This window comes from Bos taurus, chromosome 10 (assembly GCF_002263795.3).
Source record: "Bos taurus isolate L1 Dominette 01449 registration number 42190680 breed Hereford chromosome 10, ARS-UCD2.0, whole genome shotgun sequence".
NCBI lineage: Eukaryota > Metazoa > Chordata > Mammalia > Artiodactyla > Bovidae > Bos > Bos taurus.
The window spans coordinates 42642199-42662985 of record NC_037337.1 but is presented as its reverse complement, the minus strand read 5'-3'; the positions used below and the strand labels follow the sequence as shown (position 1 = coordinate 42662985).

Sequence of the window (20787 nt, the reverse complement as noted above, 5' to 3'; positions counted from 1 at the left end):
ATATTTTACATAAGGCCAGGAGAAAATCCCAATAGTTTCTTTTTTCTCTCATAAAAAGTTTTAGGACAACACGAAAGACAATATAGAAAGGAAAATATTTGTTGATCTAATTGCTGACCCCAAGACCATGAGCTGATGATGTATTTCTGTTCCAAAGTCAGCTACTAACTCAAACCTCTGGCCTTACCTTCGTCCAGGAAACTACCTAATTTCTTTAGTCTTTTTGAACTAGGGAGGTCAGGTCAGAGCACCAAAAGCTGGAACAACGCCTGGCAGTTCATCCTGATATACACTTTATCTCCAGTAAAACCTGGACCCAACTGGGCTCCAGGCAGTATAAAGGAACTCATAAAACAGAACTATTTGCGCCATTATGCTATGCTAAGTCACTTCAGTCGTGTCCGACTGTGTGACCCCAGATATGGCAGCACACCAGGCTCCCCCATCCCTGGGATTCTCCAGGCAAGAACACTGGAGTGGGTTGCCATTTCCTTCTCCAATGCATGAAAGTGAAAAGAGAAAGTGAAGTCGCTCAGTCGTGTCCGACTCCTAGCGACCCCATGGACTGCAGCCCACCAGGCTCCTCCATCCATGGGATTTTCCAGGCAAGTGTACTGGAGTGGGGTGCCATTGCCTTCTCCGTGCGCCATTATAGATGACCATATATATTTTTCAACCATGATGGGAATTATTTGATTCAGTAATAATTCTGTGACTGTCCATTAGGTACACAGTCTTTAGGTTGAAATGACTTTGCAGTATCAACACAGAAATTAGTCTATGAGTATACTTTTGGTTGAATGCAATTATGTATGTTAAGGGAAACTTATGTTAAATATGGAATAAATTTTAAGCCTGTTTCTTATTTACTTTGTTGTTTTAAAAAGTACGATTTCTGGTAAAATAAAGCTGGCTCTAGAACATGTTTCACTTTGGCAGGACTGAACTTTGTTTCATTTCTGGCTGTATTTCACTTACACAGCAGCTTTTTATTGCTCATTATCTCTGCGTGGCTAATTTGAAAGCCAGTTTCCTCCAAAGGGAATGCACTGTTAAGAGCTGGGTTTTCTTTATTTCAAACTTACTTATACACTGTACAAATAAGATGTAATGCTAATTTTAAACCTTCAAGAGTGTCTTTAGTGGACTTTGATGTAAAATTATTCTGAAAAATGATTAGGAACCTTTTTATGCAAAAACAAGTATTTTATTTTGGCAGCACTAAAAGAAAAAAAATCACTGTATTTCTACATTGAGGTGAAAAGTGTTTAAACTTTCTTATCAGTCAAATACATTCCAAAAGAAAAGTGTGTTCTATGCAGGTTCCAGAGCACAGGCAATTCTTAACACAATAATACAGGAATCTTTAATACTGAAAATGACTCTGTTCTGACAGGGTGTTTAACAAACATAATTTTTGAATTATAAAACCACTGAAGCAACCTCTTCCTAGTTACTGTGTCAAGAGTGAAGCTGGGCTTGTTACATTAATACTCTTATTAATTTCACTGTAATACTTTTTACTGATATGACAATTTTAAATAAATTTTGCTGTACTTAAAGTCTTGAAAGTGGAAAAGTGTACAAAGTTCCAGATAAAAAGATTAATAGATGCAATTTAAATAGTTTCCCTTCTTCTATCAATTAACAATGATTACCTCTAGCAGATACACACTGAACTTTAAAACGCAATTCTCAAAATGAAAACTTGCGTTTTAAATCTTAATCAGACGTAAAAGGAAAAGATGACTATATTTGGACAACTTTTACAAGAACTTTGTTGTTGTATTAAAGCAGAAACCAGTTCCTAAACCTTTTTATTCAATTGTGTATCCTATTTGGACAAATATCAAAAATAGAAGACTGTCACTACTTTTGCTTTTGTAATTGTGATTTTTTTTTTTTTACTGCAGCCTTCTATAACTTTTACAGAGTTCATGGTCCCTAATATCGCCCCACCCTCCATTTTTCCTAGGTGGGGAAAGGGATGTCATAAACTTCTCACTAATAGTTAGAGTTTCTGGAAACAGGTACTGTTTGTTATTATTTAAGAGTGACTCAAGTTGGGCACTCTGGGTGGCTGGTCTACAAGTTTTTTGGTGATGCATACCACAGTCTCCAGCATGAAAAATTCTAGGAACTTGAGGAACCAGCACTTTCCAGAATTTTGGAAGACAAGATACAGTCAAATATTGAAGGGTCCAGTCCCAGTTATAATCATCGTAAGTACAGAAAGTGTCTGTGCACTCAATCAGCTTCTGATAGGCTTCCCGGGTCAGGGCCAGACCCATATTGTGCTCTGTGGATTTCCACGTTTTCACATCTACCTTGTCAGCCACGTCATAGAAATTTCGAATGGCAGTATAGGTCCCCAGGGAGAGAACATCACACTCGGGGCACTCTAGCTGCTTTAATTTCCACATCTTTTTGAAGACATGGTAAAAGTCTGGGGCTAAGTAGTGATCCTCCTCTAGGAAAAGTATGAGGCCAGCATAGTCTCGAAGGACTTTGACCCTCTCCCATACAAAATGCAGCTTCCACCACCAGTGGTGTTTGGTTTGGGAGAACTTGGCCTCTCTATAATGGCCGAAGGAGTCGGGATATTCAGCATTAATGCATCCCATTCGCAAAGCTGCATTCTTCTCCATGTCTCTGGGGCAATCTCTGGGGTCAGTGCCCGGGAACTCGTTAGGGTACAACTGAATGCTGAAAGGAAAGAACACCTGCAGAACTGGACAGAAATCCACCCCAGCAATCAGCTGATTGATTTCGGTCGACCAGAAGTCATGGCTAAAGATGACGAGGACGTCGTCGATTCCCTGGGCTTTTCGAAGTGAGTCCAGCAGCAGTTTGAGGTATTCGGGCCGGTTGTGCACCTGGACCACCAGCGCCAGCTCTCGGGGGGTCCAGGAGGCGGCCTTATCTACATTCCTCAGCGTCTGGTCAAAGTTCAGCTGGTACACTAGGGACCGGTACCGCAGCGTCAGATTGTCCACCTCGGGCTGCGGGGCCGCGGCGACCAGTGGAGCCGCCGACTCGTTGGAGCCCCGGCGGATGCCCACCGACACGGCGGGATGGTCCCCGGCCCGGGCGCCGGCACCCCGCACGGGATCGGCGTCCAGCAGCGGCGGGGCGAGGGCCTCGTTCTTCCTTTGTCGCCCATTGCTGCTCCAGAGGACGAAGCCGCAGGCGGCCACCACGAGCATCAAGATCAGCACCTTCCGCTTATAGATGCGGAACCTCATGGTCTCCGGGGCCGGGAGCGCGAGCAGGGGGGCGGGCGGGCGCGGAAAGGAGCTAGCGGCTCCGGCGGGGAAGGGGCGGGCGGGCGGGCGGCGACCGTGGCGGTGGCCTGCAGCAGTCGGAACTGGCCCCCGCAGCTGCCCTCGCTAACTCATCCCGGGCCCCGGGGGTCCGGGGACCCGCAGGTTTTCAGCTCCCCCGCGCCGCCCGGGCTCCACACATCTTCACCTGGCAACTGCAGCTCGGGCAGCGGCCCCGCCGCTAGGAGCAGCGGCACGGCGTCGCTTCGGTCCTCTCCATCCAGCACCGGTCCGGTAAGAAGCCCGACGCGGCCCCGCTGTACCTCGACTCCGTTACCTGCGCCTCCAGCGGCCCTGCGTCCTCGGCGCTCTCATCTCTATGCGGCCCCGGACATCCCGGAACGAGAAACACAGCCTCGCTTGGCCTCACTCCGGCGGCGACTGTCCTGACAAGCAGCGACTCGCCCGCCGAGCGCCGCGGCCCGGGGACCCACACCCCTCGGGCCCGCCCCTGGCCGTCGGTTGGCGCTTCCCGGACACGTCCGGAGACGCCCGGCCGTCGCTGCGCGCCACCTATTGGTTCGCAGCACTGCCGCTCAGGCTCAGTTCCTACTTCCGCCACGTCCCTCCCTTTCCGGTGAGGCGCGAGACGAGCGAGGCAGGAACGTGGACGTCGGGTCTCTCGGTAAGCCCGGTGCTGGGTGGTGGCTGTTACGCCGGAGCCTCCAGTGCTCAGGATTCGAGGCTGGGCCGGGCCGGGCCTGGTGAGCCCTGTTAGGAGAGAGAGGTTGAGGCCCACCGCCTTGGTTAGTGGATTTCCAGAATTCACTTTTCCCTTCCGGAAAGGGCACTCGCATGGCGGCTGCTGGGCCTGGCGGCACTCATTAAGGACACGTCAGCCTTTAGGGCTTTTACGGGTGACGGTGCTCTGAAGGCAAAAGTGAAACTAGGCAGATGCAGTCCTCGCAGGGACTGGGCGGGCCGTGGCAGTACGTGGCGGTGGCTCTACACCGCCCTCCGAGCCAGGCATGCACGGAAACTAGAACCTGGAGGGAAAGGGTGCGCTGAGAGTCGAAAATAAACTCTAGCTTCGGTCCTCTCTCTGCTGGAGAAAATCACACCATTACGCTTTAGTTGTTGGGCAACCACGATAAATTAAGCCCCAAAGGATCCCACTTTGTTGTACGCGGGACTGACCGTACTAGGCGTCCCTGTGCTGCTGCTCTTGCTGTTTTTCAGTGAGTCTCATTCTGTAAATCTGTCACGAGAGTGTATGTTCCTCGGTTCTTTGTCTCGTCACAACGAAGATTTGGAGCGACGGACATTAAAGCCCTCGGCGCGTGACAGCTCTGGGTCTTGGACATACCGTGCTACAGCTCTTTGGCAAATCAGTGTTACAGCTCCATTTTATTTAGGAGATAGCAGGAGAATCCATCCTCAAAGCGTGAGGGCATGCCAACCCAAAGACTGGAAGAGAGTGGAGGAGCGCGGGAGAGGTGGGGGCGGTGTGGAGAGAGAGAGAGAAAGAGCGCACGCACGCGGGAGAGTGAGTGAGTCAGTGAGAAAACGCTTTGGCTCCTATTTTTCTGTTTTTTCCTCCACCTGGGCCTGCCCTATGCAAATTGGGCTTAGCCAGGAGTGCTGTTTGTTCTGCCTGAAGTCTTCACTCTGCTCCTCGGACCTTCCTTGTTTTTTAGCCACGGCCATTTTGGACTCCTTTTCCCTATTCTACCCAACCTAACAAATCTAAGCATTCCATCAAGTTGTGCACTTACTCATACGGAAAATGAGTACTTGGTGGGTTTATACTTGCTGTTTCAAGTGTTCTAACTTTTGCTCCCGTGTTTTACAACAGTTTGCACCGCGAAGACACCTCTACTGCAAAGATGGTCAACGTACCTAAAACCCGCAGGACTTTCTGTAAGAAGTGTGGAAAGCATCAGCCTCACAAAGTGACCCAGTATAAGAAGGGCAAAGATTCCCTGTATGCCCAGGGAAAGAGGCGCTATGATCGGAAGCAAAGTGGCTACGGTGGGCAAACCAAGCCAATTTTCCGGAAGAAGGCTAAAACCACCAAGAAGATCGTGCTGAGACTTGAATGCGTTGAGCCCAACTGCAGATCCAAGAGGATGCTGGCCATTAAGAGGTGCAAGCATTTTGAACTTGGAGGAGATAAGAAGAGAAAGGGCCAAGTGATCCAGTTCTAAGCTTTGGGATTCTTTTGTTCTTATGTTTTGAGAAGAAAATGTTGAAGTTACAGAAAAATTGCCTGAATGAGAATAAATACAGCGATATTCCTACTAAAATCTTTTGTATGTTTTACATTAGTTGCATGCCTAATATGGTTCTAAGTTAAAATAGTGGTAAATTATTTGTGGGTTAAAGTTCATCGTCTTCTCAAATTCATTATTTAAATTTCGTTCCACAAGAACTGGCATTTTGTATTTATATACAAAGAAGATAGGAGTCCCACCTCAAGTTTTCTGACTAGGTTATGGAGCTAAATCATAAAGAAGGGAAAAACTGATGGTTTACTTTTTCAGGTCAATTTCAAATATATATTTATGTTGGGTGAATTCATAATTATGATTGATGAGCTGCTGGGAAAGTTCTTAATCAGATTTTGAAAAAAAGTAAATGACGAGTGCTCAGCCATTAAAAAGAATGAAATAGTCCCGTTTGCAATAACATGGGTGGACCTGGAGATTATCGTACTATGTGAAGTAAGTCAGAGAAAGACATGCCATGGCTAAAACTGATACAAATGAATTTAAAATGTTACAAAACAGACTCAGATTGAGAACAAATTTCTGATGGGGGGAAGGGATGGAGTGGGAATTGGGGATTGACATGTACACACTGATAAATTTAAAACAGACAACCAACAAGGACCTACTGTATAGCACAAGGAATTCTGTTCAATATTCTGTAATGACCTAAGAAAATAATTTGAAAAATCCATGTATAACTGAATCACTTTGCTGTACACCTGAAACTAACACAATATTATTTGTGTTATGCTCCAATGTGGAATTAACACAATATTATTTGTGCTATGCTCCAATATGAAATTTTAAAAGTGAAGGGGATAAGCTAGATCTGTGTATAGTGGACTGAGTGAAACAGGATCCAAGTTGGAAAAATTAAAAGCTGACTTTGGGAATTCCCTAGTGGTCCAGTGGTTCGGACTCCGTGCTTTCATTGCTAATAACATTGGTTTAATCCCTGGTTGGGGAATTAATATCCCACAATGGCTGCCAAAAAAAACCCCCTGACTTTTCTGCAAATGTACACTCCAGCAGGGACTACTAGCCACATATAGCTACTTAAATTAATGCAATGCCTCACTTACTACATTTATTGTTCAATAGCCACATGTGGCTAATGACCACCCTATTGAACAAGAGACAACAGTTCCATCAGTTTTTTGGACAGTACCTTTTTAGACCTCAGTCTTGAATGTAAGGTAGGAGTTGATAATTGACTTCTAACTACAAAAAGTTCTGAAGCTTGTGAAAAAAGCATGAGTTCATGACAACATAAATTCTTGTTTGAACCCTTTTGCGCATACTCTGGGGGGTACTCAAATGTTATAAATTGACTGTGGGGAGGGTTGAGGAGGTAAACAACTTTGACTGAATAAAACGGAAAGTTAGAATCAAAGAAGTGAGTCTAGTAAACACATAAAGGCAAGAAAGAAAAAGGAGTTTGAATATTGAGTGAAAGGAGAAATAAATTGGGAAGGGGTATGGGTTATAAGAACAAATTCTGCTTTCTGTACATGAATTTTAAGTAGGCTAAGATGCTTACATGGAGATGACTTGAAGAGAGGAAGAATGCAAAGGGCTGTATAGGAATAACATGTTTAGCACTTATTCCCAACATACGCTATTACACCTGCATTTTTTGAAATAATTCTCTACAGGAACATGTAAAAATCAGGTAAGCACTGAATTACTTTTAAATATGTCCCCCCCCCAATCACTTTTTAAAGAACCATGTTTTTAAAGAAAGTTACTAAAATTTTATAATATTTTTGGTCAATATCTCAGTAATTTATGAGTTTAGGAAATCCTAAGATTCTTAAAATTCGTAGTTTCAAAGACCAAAAGTTGGTGTATAGCATAAGGAGCTCAAAGGCGGTGGGAGGCTCAAGAGTGAGGGGATATATGTATACATACAGACTCCTACGGACAGAGGAGCCTGGCGGGCTATGTTGCAAAGAGTGACACGACTGAGTAACTCACACGATATAACAACAGCTAATTCACTATGTTGTACAGCAGAAACTAACAACACTGTAAAGCAATTATACTCCAATTTAAAAAAACCTGACCAACAGAAAAAGAACAACCCTCATATAATACAGACTTAATCAGTAAAAAAAGTGGCAATTTTCTCCTATTCCTATCCAACACCAAAACCTTATTCCAACCCTAAAAATGGAAAAAAAAGAAAAAGAAAAACCTAAAAATCACAACAAAGATTATGCGATTAATATAAAACTTTTAAGGCCGAAGTCTATTTGTCCAAAACAACTTCTACTTTATGTTTGGTGAATATAAAATTCTGTATATAGAAAAATATACCTGAAAATACAAGTGTTTAAAAACATGTAGTTTCATATTGAACAAATTTTCACTACAATTTAGACTGTATTAGTCCAAAGTATATTTTCTATATATAGAAACTCAATTTAACTTAAATGCAAGACAAAAATTAAGAAAATTCTATGAACAGAGTGGTTGGGATCAATATCTGTTTAACATTAAAAGATAACCCCACAACCGGAAATACTAGGCCAAAATCAACACAAGTGTGATAAACTGATAAAAGTTAACACCACAATAAAATTAACCAGGTTTTAATGAAATTAAGATTTTACAATCAAATGATTGAAAATGTTAGACTACCACACATTCTTCCCCTCAATCAAGTATACAAAATCCGTGGAAAGCTGCCCTTTCTCCAATTTGACATTTAAACCATAATTGAATCCCAAATTAGTCTGAGACTAAATGGAATTTCTTTTTGTGGTATCACCTATTACTTGAGCATATCACAAGAATTTACATAACAGGCTAGAGAACAGAAGTAAGAAATAATGGGTGCTTCAGTACCACCCATATTATCTACTAAGACCACAGTGTGAGCAACAGAGTGTAGATTCATGGTAGTAGTTCCTTGAATAAAACTGCTTATACTGTATCTTCCACAAACACAGGTTTTTGCAGTATCCAAATCTTGACAAAGATGGAAAGGAATGATACGAGAGCCATATGGAATCCTATTGGAAAAAAACATTGTAAAGATATTTTTTAATGATTCAAAACTTCATGTATTAGGACATGAATTATTAGACACTGAATTATAACCATGAGAAAATAAAATTACTCTATTAATTCAGTATATTGTTTTTATTTTCCAAACTGGTACAAATGGGAAAAATACCAAATAACAGCATATGACATAAGCCTAAGAGGATCTATACTACATAAAGTAGTTACCTTTCAGTATTGCCACTTAATAGTATAACCCACTGAATACAAGGAAAGAGTCATCAGTCCTTTATATAATTATACTGTATGACCAGTGTAACATAATTTAAATGTATGGCTCTCTCATACAATTCCTATAAATGGTAATGAGAGAATTTCTCAGTTCTATCTGTGAAGAAACATTTAAATAAATACATATACACTCCTAGGCATCAAGTGTTCAAAAGAGAATCCTAAACTGTGTGAAACAAATTTTTTAAATGTGATATTAGTTTTACTTTACTAAAGCAAGCAAGGGTCCTAACTGTGCTTAAATTAAGTCATCCACCCTCTTACTTAAAACTTCAGTGGCCCCCAATACAATTGCTCTCACCCTGCATAACACTGAGACAATCTTGAGATTGCCTGCCCAGTGCCCAGATCTCTCCTGCACCCTAAACACAATCATACCCCAAGCGCTTTGTGTCTCCCACACGCTTTTCTTTATTCTTTCTCTAGTACATGGGCTGGCACATTAACAGGTGTTCAGATCTTTTGCAACAAGTAAAACCTACTATTATAATTTAAACTGGTGCTGTTTTGTTTTGCCACACAGCATGTGGGATCTTAGTACCCTGACCTGTGCCCACTGCACTGGAAGTACAGTCTTAACCACTGGACTTCCAAGGAAGTTCCTAAACTAGTGTTTAAAACCCTAGTAGAAAAGTGCACATCAAATCAAAAATAGTGGCTTATTTACTTAAAGGATGGGATTGACTTTGTTTACAATTTTTCATTTTTTCCACATGTACTAATCTGTTAACTTGTGTAAGTAACTTTAAAAACAAAAACAAAAACAAACCACTTACTTATATTCCAGGCTTTTGGTTATAGACTAAGAAAAACAGGAAACAGTTAAAAACTGTATTTTCTAGCCAATGTAAGTCCCCACATATTTTTCTAAGACTATAACTTCAACAGCTAAATAGCAGAGATTGTTCTCATGGCTTTGGATCTATATTCTTAAACCAAGGGAGCTAGAAATTTGCAAAATTATACTTCAGTAAAGATCAGAGTCATCCTAGCCAATTTATGATCCTTTCAAGTTATCAGTGACCATTTACAATATTTCTCACTTGGACATAATTTTCAAATTTGAATAAATACGTTTTTTTTTTCATATATAAGTCTCAGAGAAAGCAAAGAACAAGACACTTGGGAGTGGTTTATTGCCAAAAGACACCATTTAGAGTTATCTCAAATCAGCGGTTTTAACCTGAATCATGAGTTATCACTTTCTGGAGACTTTAAAAAATCTATGACACACAGTAGGGGCCCATCTCTGGAGATTCTGAACTAGGTGATCTGAGGTAGAATCTAGGACCTATATGACCAGATCTAGGTATGTATTTCACATCTATATTATTTAGAAGTTCCTCTACAACTAATGTGGAGAAGGCAATGGCACCCCACTCCAGTACTCTTGCCTGGAAAATCCCATGGACGGAGGAGCCTGGTGCGATGCAGTCCATGGGGTTGCTAAGAGTCGGACACGACTGAATCGACTTAGCAGCAGCAGCAGCAGCTACAACTAATGATAACACAATTAATGATTTTTAATTTGCCAAATAAGCAAATTACATGTATTTATAAATCCAGTGAGTATTTATTGAGACCTATTATGAACCAGGTACTGTTCTTGGCACTTACGTGTACTGTCACTTGAGAGATAATTTTAAACTCCTACTTAAGAGTCAATACCTTAAACCAGCAGTCCTCAAGCGTGGTCCCCTGACCAGCATTATCAGCATCTCCTTGGAACTTGTTAGAGATGCAGTTTCTTCATCCCCACGACAAATTTACTGAATAAGAATCTCCAAGGGTTGGGACCAGCAATCTGCTTTAGTTAAGTACTGTGTTACAATAAGCATGATTGGTGATGCATTCCTCAACTTTCAAGGATCACTGCCTTAAAACAATAATGAGCCCTTAGTTACTTTTGGTGGTGGTGGTGGTTTAGTAACTAAGTCGTTGTCTGATTCTTGCGACCCCATGGACGGTAGCCTACCAGGCTCCTCCGTCCATGGGATTCTCCAGGCAAGAATACTGGAGTGGGTTGCCATTTCCTTCTCCAGAGAATCTTCCCAATCCAGTAATCAAACCCAGGTCTTCTGCATTGCAGGCAGATTCTTTACCAACTAAGCTACAAGGATAGCCCAAGTTACTTTTAGAGCCTTAGTATTCAAGTATAAATCATGAACTAGCAGCCTCACCTTGAATGCAGTTTAAAAAGCAGATCTCCACTTCAGACCTCTAAAACAAAATCTGCTAAACAAGACTCCCAGGGATGTGATGAATATTAAAATTTGAGAAGTAAGCCAAGGCTCTTAATCCTAGCTAGCTGTACATTAGAAACACCTGGATAGTTAAAAGAAAAAAAATACTCAGTCCTACTCCCAAACATTCTGACTTAATAAGTCTTGGGTGGGGACTAACCACCAGAATTTTTTAAAGCTCCTTGCTGCTGCTGCTAAGTCGCTTCAGTCGTGTCCAACTCTGTGCAACCCTATAGACGGCAGCCCACCAGGCTGCCCCGTCCCTGGGATTCTCCAGGCAGGAACACTGGAGTGGGTTGCCATTTCCTTCTCCAATGCATTAAAGTGAAAGTGAAAGTGAAGTTGCTCAGTCATGTCCAACTCTTAGCGACCCCATGGACTGCAGCCTACCAGGCTCCTCCACCCATGGGATTTTCCAGGCAAGAGTACTGGAGTGGGGTGCCATTGCCTTCTCTGTTAAAGCTTCTTAGGTAATTCTAATGTGAAGTAAAATCTGAGAACCACTGCTTTACGATAAGAGCACTTAAGCTAGGGATGATGAAGAGGGAAGACTGGCTTGGGTTTCAGTGGGTGTCTATGAGCATTACAAAGTTTACCTGTGTTTATTCATATGCCCATTCTTCTAGACCCATAACTTTTGTCATTTCTTTTTAAAAGAAGGCCACTGGAGCAAAGGGTCAGATTGTGCATAGTATAAACAGCCATGTTAAAGACTTAACTCTTGAGAATGATGAAAATACCATGATGCTATCAAAGGCTTACCTATTATATAATATGGTTCGTGCAGAAGATTCCAGTAAAGTTAATGGCATTTGCAGGTGTATAACTGGAAGGACTTTCGGTTGTTCAAAAGTATTTCCAAAAAGATCCAAGTACTCAAGGGATAAATTTTTAAATTCACTAGGCAAAAATGGAAGCTTATTTCGAGCTGCTGACAAAAACCGCAGGTTCCTCAGTTGTCCCATCTTGAAAGGAAGTCGAATCAATTCATTATCATCAAGTTTTAAATATGTAAGTTCTCGGAGCTGGCAAAACTGCACGGGGAGTGCCTTAATTTTGTTCTTGCTGATATCCAAACTCTGAAGTGACTTCTGGAGTGTAGACTGACACAAGGCTACACTAAATGATTCCAAGTGGTTATCATTCAGGTTAAGTTCTTGAAGGTGGATGAGGTCTCCAATTGTAGCTGGGAGCTTTTTTATATGGTTATGACTCAAGTCTAACTTTCTAAGGTTTTTTAAGCAAAGCATACGCATATCAACCCGGACAAGCCCACAATAAGAAGTCTGAAGATGTTCCAGAGAATAGGGGAAGTTCTTGCTTAGAGGATAGTCCTTTTTGGATGTGATAACCATTTTAGTTTTAAATTTTTCAAATTCTGAAGTCTTCACTGGTGTGAGGGTTGAAAGTGGTGCCTCAACATCACAGCCTCTATGAGCCAGTCGCACAGCTGAAAGGAAACCCTTTAGACTGCTGGAATTGGCCTGAAGATGTAAAAGTAGGTTGTACAATTATAAATTCCATTTTAGGTAATACATGCATGCTAATTCATCCTAAACAAACGTGGTGAAGTTGTATATGTAAATCATGCAATTATTTATTGAAAATTACTACATTTTTTTCAGTATTCTATTTTCACTAAATTTAATTACATATACAAAAATTTTTAAAGTTTTTGAAAAAATTATGTTGACATACTCTAAATAAAACTGTTCACAGGGGTAACCATATGAGCATACAATAAAACAGGAAAATATAAAGATTCCACTGAAGACTTGGATTTAAGATGAACTGACCCATCAACTATAATCCAATAAAATTTTTTTTAAAAGTTACTTAACCTTAGTAACCAAAAGAAAATGAAAAGATGAACTGACTCAAATCTCTGGTGCCTCAGAGACAGACTGAAGTAGTGCTGTACAGTACAACATACCCAGGGGGGTTGTTCACAAAGACTAGGAATTTTGAAAAGCAATAGCCCTGTCAAAAGCAAGGCCAAGGACTTCCCTAGTGGTGCAGTGGATAAGAATCTGCCTGCCAATGCTGGGGACATGGGTTCCATCCCTGGACCGGGAAGATCCCACATGCTGCAGAGCAACTAAGTCCAAGAGCTACTACTGAGCCCACATGTCACAATTACTGAAACCCACTCGCCTAGAGTCTGTGCTCCACAAGAGAAGTCACTACAGTGAGATGCCCATGCACTGCAACTCTCAACACAGCCAAAAATAAAATAAGTAAAAATTATATATATATATATCAAGAAACTTAAAAATAAAAAAAGGCAGGTGTAACTTAGCACTTATTGCCAAAAGCAAGTAACAACACATCAAAAGCAAGAGACTGCTTTCAACTGGACACAGAAATCACTATTAAAGTGATATGTGAATTAAGTCAGCAATAAAAATACTTCCTGGATACTTTAGAAGCTTCAAAACCTTTCTATCTGAAGGACTAGTGAACTTTCAGCAAGTTTGGGAAGCTAAGTATTTGGTTGGGATGTGGGAGCTTTGCAGAGGAGTAAAAGAGTAGAAATACTGTATGGCTATAGCGTATAAATGAGTACCCTTGATGCCAGGGTAAGGAGGACAGAATGATCAAGCTGTGGGAGATCACTGAAGAATTTTGAGTTGAGAATTACGTAACAAGAGCTACATATTATTCTCGCAGCAATATACACGGTGAAGTGGAGTGAGGAAAGTCTGGTGACCTGGGTTAAGTAGGTCCAGCAGAGGGACCTACTTGGGAGTTACACACATTAAAGGGAGCTGTGTTAACAGAAAGCATGTATGGCAGAGAGCAGGCAGAGGATGGGAATAAAGTCTTCACTCCCAGGATAGAAAAAAGGTTGCCAAGAAACAGGAAACAAAGGAGCGTCGAAGAAAACTGAAGATAAACCAGCACAGTGCCCTATCACAGGTGGCAAGAAAGAAAAGTTATTATGAAGGGAGTGGTCATTAGTGTCAAATTCTACAGAGCTCAAAAAGGATGAGTAATCACGGCAATGTGATTAGCAGATAGGAAGAGATCACTGACCTTTGACAGTGTTTTATGAATAAACCAGTGAAGTGAAAGTGAAGTCAAGTCGCTCAGTCGTGTCTGACTCTTTGCGATCCCATGGACTGTGGTCTACCAGGCTTCTCTGTCCATGGGATTTTCCAGGCAAGAGTACTGGAGTGGGTTGCCATTTCCTTCTCCAGGGGATCTTCCTGTCCCAGGGATGGAACCCAGGTCTCCTGCATTGCAGGCAGACGCTTTACCCTCTGAGCCACCAGGGAAGCCCAAACCAGTGAAAGTAGAGGTCAAAAGAGATACTGAGAAAGTGGACAGCTTTAGCCTCAACTTTCTAGAAATTTGTCTCTTCTATTCTAATTGGTAGGACTCTCAGCTTGTTTGTAGGTAGAAGGAGTCAGTGGCAGGACAGGCTGATTAGCAAGAGAAAATGAAAAACCAGAACAGGAGGAGGTAGAACAAAGCACCTCCATTCAATAAAACAGCTTAAACAGTTATTAAACTTTAAATGTTTACAAAGCATTGACTTGGGGTCAAGGATAAAGGCAAATGCAAGGTCACAGCTCCTACCCTCTGGGAAGGGAAAAAAGGAAAAAGCGAGACAAGGCAAAGAAGAAAACAGTTTCTTATCTTAATGGTTTATGTATTTAAAAAAATGATTATAGTAAGTAAAATATCCCCTAAAGTGTTTCTAATTGTATTTTATCCATTTTTTTTTAACACCAAATTTAGATTTGTTGCCTGTGATTCAGCTGGCAAGATGCAGACCTGTGCCACCTGCTTATAGAGTTCTAAGAACACCCTGAGGCTCCATCTTGGGCACAGAAGCAAAATCAGTTTTCCTTCTCATTCTGGGCAACTTCTCTAAGACTGACTCTGCTCTTTTCAAGGCCACACAAGCAAGCCAGGGGAGCTGCCATCATTTCCTCAAACATGCCTGCAAGTGCCTGTCTCTGTTCAGCTCTGTGGGAGATCAGGCTCCTAACACAGCCTCTATTCTCTTTACAGTAAACCAACCTACGCATTAATACCATACCTTACTGAGGCAGATATCCACAGGAGGCTCCTTTAAGCGAACAGTGGCTTTCCCCTCATCCACAAATTTGGTGAAGAACTGCTCAATATTCTCCTTTAGCTGCTTAAAACCAATGGGACGGGGCGGGGGTGGGGGGGAAGAAAATTACAAAACCAGGTACTGTTATTCAGTATTTATTACATCTGCAATATGCCACTTTGCCAGGATTCAGTTTGGCTTTTAGACCTTACATCTGGGTGCTTTGTTGTTTTAAGATTTAAACGTTTTTGTTTGATTGGTTTTGGGGGTATTTACACTCCTTATCCAGCTTTGGGTAAGATACAATTGTTCTACCTGTCCAGTAACTCTTCCTTCCTCAAGAACAGAATCCCCTTTGTTTGAGGAGAATGCTTCTTCTCTCCCATTCTAACTCTGGGTGTAGTAAGAGTTGCCAATAGTAGTTACCTGCTTTCTTAACTTTAGTCTATTAGCCTGGGGTAGGCATGCCTCCCACAAGATATAAACTTGATGAAAGCAGAAATCATGTCTCCTTTGTTCAGTATTATTTTCCCAGAGCCAGAAGAGTGACTAACATATAATAGCTGCTCAATAATTTTTAATAACTGATGTTGCTTCTACTGAAGGCTTTAACAACTATTTATTAAGAAGCCACTATGAACCAGGCACTATGACAGGGGGCTGGGGACAACAGTGGTAAATAAGACCAGCATGGTAATTACACTTATCAAGTTGCCAATTTCACGACAGAAAGTTTATTAAACAAGTAATTATAAGCATAACAAATATTAAGACAAGGAAGTACAGGCTACTATACGACCTTATATAGGAAAGGACTCTTACCTGGTCTGGGGGTATAAAAGAGAACCAAAATGAGTAAGAAATGAAGGATTAATATGTTAAGCAAGTGAAGATACTGAGGGGAGGAGAGGGAGGTAGTATATAAATAAAATGGAATAGTGTGCAAAGCCTTGAAGGTAAGAGAGTTTGGCAACTGTGAGGAGGTGAAAGACATTCAGTATGCCTGGAAGATCCAGTGAAAAGAGGCAGATGTAGAGAGTGTAGAGAGGTAAACGGAGATTAGATGAATATTCAGTGGATATTACTGTTAGATCTACATTTTGAAAATTCCCGTTAACTACAAAGTTTAATAATGAACTTTGGGAGAGGGGAGAATGGGATGGAGGAAAGACAATGGTAGAGGTAAGGAGATCCTTTAAGAAACCAGCCAGGCAAGGGACAATGGTGGTTTAGGCTATACCTGGGATGGAAGGGGGTATGAAAATACGAAAGTTACCCAGGAAGCAGAATTGAAAGAATTCAATAATATATTGGATATGGGGAAGGAAAAGCCTTTAAGGTTCCTGGAAAGGGACAGAATACTACTTAAAGGAGTTGCAGAACACTATCAGAAAAGCTGGGACAGGGGTGGCAAGGAAAATTAATCTGGAGGTATTCTGAGTTTGAAATACTGTGACACAACCAAATGAAGATTTCCAGTAGGTAGCTGGCTTAAGTTGGAAATTAAGGGAGATGACTAGCAAAAGACACAGATTTGGAAATCAGTCAGATGGATGACAGCGTCATGGGACAGAAAAGTAGAAGGTTGTAAGAAAGAGCCCCAAGGTGCTTCCACACTCAGCACTAATTCCTACTCCTCAAGGCCAAGACCAAACCACCTTAACTAACAAATAAATGTTTACTTGACACCTACTATGTCCCAAGCCCTGTGGCACCACCTCTTCTACAAAACTTTCTCAAAGACTTGAATCAGAATTCATTTCATTTTTAATATTATACTATATAATACCACTCTGCTTCTACCTTTATTACAGTAATTATAGCCCACCTTTGTAAGTGGTGATGTTTGTTTTTCCCTTTCTAGTCTTGGAAAAACAGAGATTAAATCAGGTTTATTTCCCATCGTATCTATCCAGCATTGCACCCTGCACACACACTAAGTTTTCAACTAGTGGTTTACAATAACATTTTTGTTAGGATTTTCAGCTACTGACCTTAGCACAGCGGAAGTTTTAAAGGAGAGATCATAACAGACTCTTAAAACAGACAGTACCTAAGGTGGGCATGAAAAGATAGGTTTTAGGGAGGTCAACAGGGAAAAAAGGGAGACCCAATTCTGGTTATGAGTTTGTTTCTCTCACCTAACAGTTTTCTAATCTTTAAAATTTGGTGACAGAAGTCCTTTCCATTTTAAAACATTACATGAGTTGATTCCACCGGAAAAGGGGAATTATTTAGACTTTCAACTACTTACACAAACATTTACGTGGCTCTGAATGAAACAGCAATAACTCTTCCTCAACTAAGAGTATTTACTGAGGATACAACACTGTAAGGGAAACAATCCCAGAAATTGTATAAAACCCAGTCAAGAGTTAGATGCAAAGAGGGTGATGAATCACCCCTCAATTTTATGATAGTAGGTACAAGGGTATTCCAGTCATTTTTCACAAAAGAACGTGCCTGGGAATCAAGGTAAAAGGATTTTATAAAACTTGTGCTTTAAAAATTCAATTCCCAACTTCTTCTAGAGGGTTTACTACTGGTATGTAGATACAAAAAAAGCCTTGTACCTAACAAATAAAAACTTAGGAAATTAAACAGTTAAGAAAGAGCGAGAGATGCAGTAGCCAAGAATTTTAATAAAATTATCAAGTTGCAACCCAAGCATCACTGCTTTACTACTGTACTAATCGGGAAGATCCCCTCAAGTAGGAAATGGTAACCCACTCCAGTATTCTTGCCTGGAAAATCCCATGGACAGAGGGGCCTGGCGGGCTGCAGTCCCTGGGGTCGCAATGAGTCGGATACGACTGAAGCGACTGAGCACAGCACAATCTGGCCTAACGACCTTAGATGCATCCCACAAAGCCTTAAAAACAAACAAACAAATTTAGCGAAGAAACTGGGAGAAACATAATCTACTGAACCAAAGTGTAGTCATTTTACGGTTCTCCCAAACTTGACTGATGCTACACGCAGGCCGAAATTTCAAAGGCATTAAAGGGGCAGGGTTGCTATCTACTACTAAGCAGCAAGGCTGTCAATAAAGTCGCAGAAATAGGCAAGAAAATTAAGAAGTGACTCTTAAAATCTTTCCGCCTTCGGGCCGGTAGGGAGACGCCAGGGTCCGGGTGATGGTGGGGTTCAGGGGCCGGGCGCTCGGCAACCCCCAAGACGGAGTCCAGCTGGGGAAACAGTCGGGCGCTTAGAGCAAGAACGCCTGGCTGCCACCCCTGACCCGCCGGTTCCACGCACCTCATAGCGGGTCCCGCGCTTGTCCTTCAGGGTGGAAATGAACAAACAGGCGGGGTGACGGCCGCCCCGCTCGCCTCCCGCTCGGGGACCCGGCGGAGTCCTGGGCGCCTGCTGACAGAGGCTCAACACCGCCCGGACGCCCTTGCCCCGGTTCCTCAGCCCCAAGGCCGGCAAATGCCGGCTGACCACCTCCACCTCGCAATGCAGCTTCATCCCGCCGGGACGCCAGCCACCGGCTCCCACAACTCGGCTTTAAAACTTCCCCCTTCCCGCCCCGCCGCGCCGCCGCCGGGGCCCTCGAGCGCGGGCTGTCCAGGGATCTGCCTGCCGGCTCGCGGTGCGACATCCCCGTTTCTTCGGGCAGCGGCTCCACGAATCCTGCGGGGGCGGACGGGGTCCCCTCTCCCGTGCAAGACCAAGTCTGCACTGTGGCTGCGGACCGCGGACACCGACCGCCGGAGGACCCGGCTCGCGCCTCCCGAACCCGGCGATCGGCGGGGGCGCCACGTCCTTTCCCGGGAGCGCGCGCTCACATTCCCAGTGTAATACTTTGGGGCCGAATCCTAGTTTCCACTGCTGACAGTTTACACGCTGCCCGCACACGTGGGGTCTTTGAGTTTCCCAAGAAAGGCCGTAGTTCCTGTGTTTTGGGGGGAGTCTTTTTGCCTACCCAGCTTTGCGAGTTGCCTACTGCCAGCTGGGGCGCTGATAGGCTGGTGTTTTGTTTTGGGTGCCCTGGAGGTGACAATTGCCACATCACAATGGAACTTAATATTACAGTATTTCTCTTGGATACATGGTGGAGAGGGAACTGGCAACCCACTCCAGTATTCTTGTCTGAAAAATCCCATGGACAGAGAAGCCTGGCGGGCTACAGTCCATGGAATCGCAAGAGTCCGACAGGACTTAGAGACTAAACAACAACTCCTATTATACAGATTCCCTGTTTACAACCTCTAGTGGATTGGATGGAGTGACTGATTTGACTGCATCTGAGACTTTCATGCATTGGAGGAGGAAATGGCAACCCACTCCAGTGTTCTTGCCTGGAGAATCCCATGGACAGAGGAGCCTGGTGGGCTGCTGTCTATGGGGTTGCACAGAGTCGGACACGACTGAAGCGACTTAGGAACAGCAGAGACTTGGAAAGACCTTCCGGACCTTTCGGACTCCTTGTCTGACTCTTTGTGACCGAAGCCCGCCAGGCCTCCCTGTCCATCACCAACTCCCAGAATTTACCCAAACTCATGTCCATTGAGGAGTCAATGATGCCATCCAACCATCTCATCCTCTGTTGTCCCCTTCTGCTCCTGCCCTCAATCTTTCCCAGCATCAGGGTCTTTTCCAATGAGTCAGCTCTTTGCATCAGGTGGCCAAAGTACTGGAGTTTCAGCTTCAGCATCAGTCCTTCCAATGAACACCCAGGACTGATCTCCTTTAGGATGGAATGGTTGGATCTCCTTGCAGTCCAAGGGACTCTCAAGAGTCTTCTCCAACACCACAGTTCAAAACCATCAATTCTTCGTCGCTCAGCTTTCTTTATGGTCCAACTCTCACATCCGTACATGACTACTGGAAAAACCATAGCCTTGACTAGATAGACCTTTGTTGACAAAGTAATGTCTCTACTTTTGAATATGCTATCTAGGTTGGTCATAACTTTCCCTCCAAGGGGTAAGCGTCTTTTAATTTCATGGCTGCAATCACCATCTGCAGTGATTTTGGAGCCCCCAAAAATGAAGTCAGCTGCTGTTTCCACTGTTTTCCCATCTATTTGCCATGAAGTGATGGGACTGGATGCCCTGATCTTAGTTTTCTGAATGTTGAGTTTTAAGCCAACTTTTTCACTCTCCTCTTTCATCAAGAGGCTCTTTGGTTCTTCTTCACTTTCTGCCACAAGGGTGGTGTCATCTGCATATCTTAGGTTATTGATATTTCTCCTGGCAATCTTGATTCCAGCTTATGCTTCCTCCAGCCCAGTGTTTCTCATGATGTACTCTGCATATAAGTTAAATAAGCAGAGTGACAATATACAGCCTTGACGTACTCCTTTTCCTATTTGGACCAGTCTGTTGCTCCATGTTCAGTTCTAACTGTTGCTTCCTGACATGCATACAGATTTCTCAAGAGGCAGGTCAGGTGGTCTGGTATTCCCATCTCTTTCAGAATTTTCCACAGTTTATTGTGATCCACACAGTCAAAGGCTTTGGCATAGTCAATAAAGCAGAAATAGGTGCTTTTCTGGAACTCTTTTGCTTTTTCGATGATCCAGCGGATGTTGGCAATTTGATCTCTGGTTCCTCTGCCTTTTCTAAAACCAGCTTGAACATTTGGAAGTTCACGGTTCACGTATTGCTGAAGCCTGGCTTGAAGAATTTTGAGCACTG

General features: G+C 42.8%; 3 protein-coding genes across 5 annotated transcripts; 1 reads left to right on the top strand and 2 right to left on the bottom strand.

Annotated features, from left to right (window-relative positions):
• Nucleotides 1-1185: 1185 nt before the first annotated feature.
• Nucleotides 1186-3726, bottom strand: MGAT2 (alpha-1,6-mannosyl-glycoprotein 2-beta-N-acetylglucosaminyltransferase). The gene has a single exon (XM_005211733.4). It carries the CDS (start codon nt 3243-3245, stop codon nt 1905-1907), a length of 1341 nt encoding a protein of 446 aa, XP_005211790.1. The 5' UTR covers nt 3246-3726; the 3' UTR covers nt 1186-1904.
• A 166-nt stretch (nt 3727-3892) lies between these two features.
• Nucleotides 3893-5569, top strand: RPL36AL (ribosomal protein L36a like). Of its 2 annotated transcripts, none has more exons than XM_059890621.1 (2): nt 3893-3948; nt 5119-5569. In XM_059890621.1, the coding sequence occupies exon 2, from the start codon at nt 5150-5152 to the stop codon at nt 5468-5470; it is 321 nt and encodes a 106-aa protein (XP_059746604.1). In that variant the 5' UTR covers nt 3893-3948; nt 5119-5149; the 3' UTR covers nt 5471-5569.
• A 2222-nt stretch (nt 5570-7791) lies between these two features.
• LRR1 (leucine rich repeat protein 1) lies at nt 7792-19044 on the bottom strand. 2 transcript variants are annotated; one of them, NM_001105025.2, is made up of 4 exons: nt 18401-18643; nt 15125-15223; nt 11839-12560; nt 7792-8550 (listed from the first exon to the last, which is right to left on the bottom strand). In NM_001105025.2, exons 1-4 carry the CDS (start codon nt 18611-18613, stop codon nt 8310-8312), a joined length of 1275 nt encoding a protein of 424 aa, NP_001098495.1. In that variant the 5' UTR covers nt 18614-18643; the 3' UTR covers nt 7792-8309. The 2 variants fall into 2 exon arrangements, with proteins under 2 accessions (NP_001098495.1, XP_005211788.1); XM_005211731.5 differs by lacking the exon at nt 11839-12560 and having other exon boundaries at nt 8392-8550; nt 18401-19044.
• Nucleotides 19045-20787: the final 1743 nt, after the last annotated feature.

Coding starts and splice junctions, on each gene's coding strand:
- MGAT2 (XM_005211733.4), bottom strand. CDS start 3,245: ATGAGGTTCCGCATCTATAAGCGGAAGGTGCTGATCTTGATGCTCGTG.
- LRR1 (NM_001105025.2), bottom strand. CDS start 18,613: ATGAAGCTGCATTGCGAGGTGGAGGTGGTCAGCCGGCATTTGCCGGCC. Junction 15,224..18,400: donor AGCGCGGGACCCGCTATGAG/GTGCGTGGAACC, acceptor GGTTTTAAGCAG/CTAAAGGAGAATATTGAGCA. Junction 12,561..15,124: donor TGGATATCTGCCTCAGTAAG/GTATGGTATTAA, acceptor TTACATCTTCAG/GCCAATTCCAGCAGTCTAAA.
- RPL36AL (XM_059890621.1), top strand. CDS start 5,150: ATGGTCAACGTACCTAAAACCCGCAGGACTTTCTGTAAGAAGTGTGGA.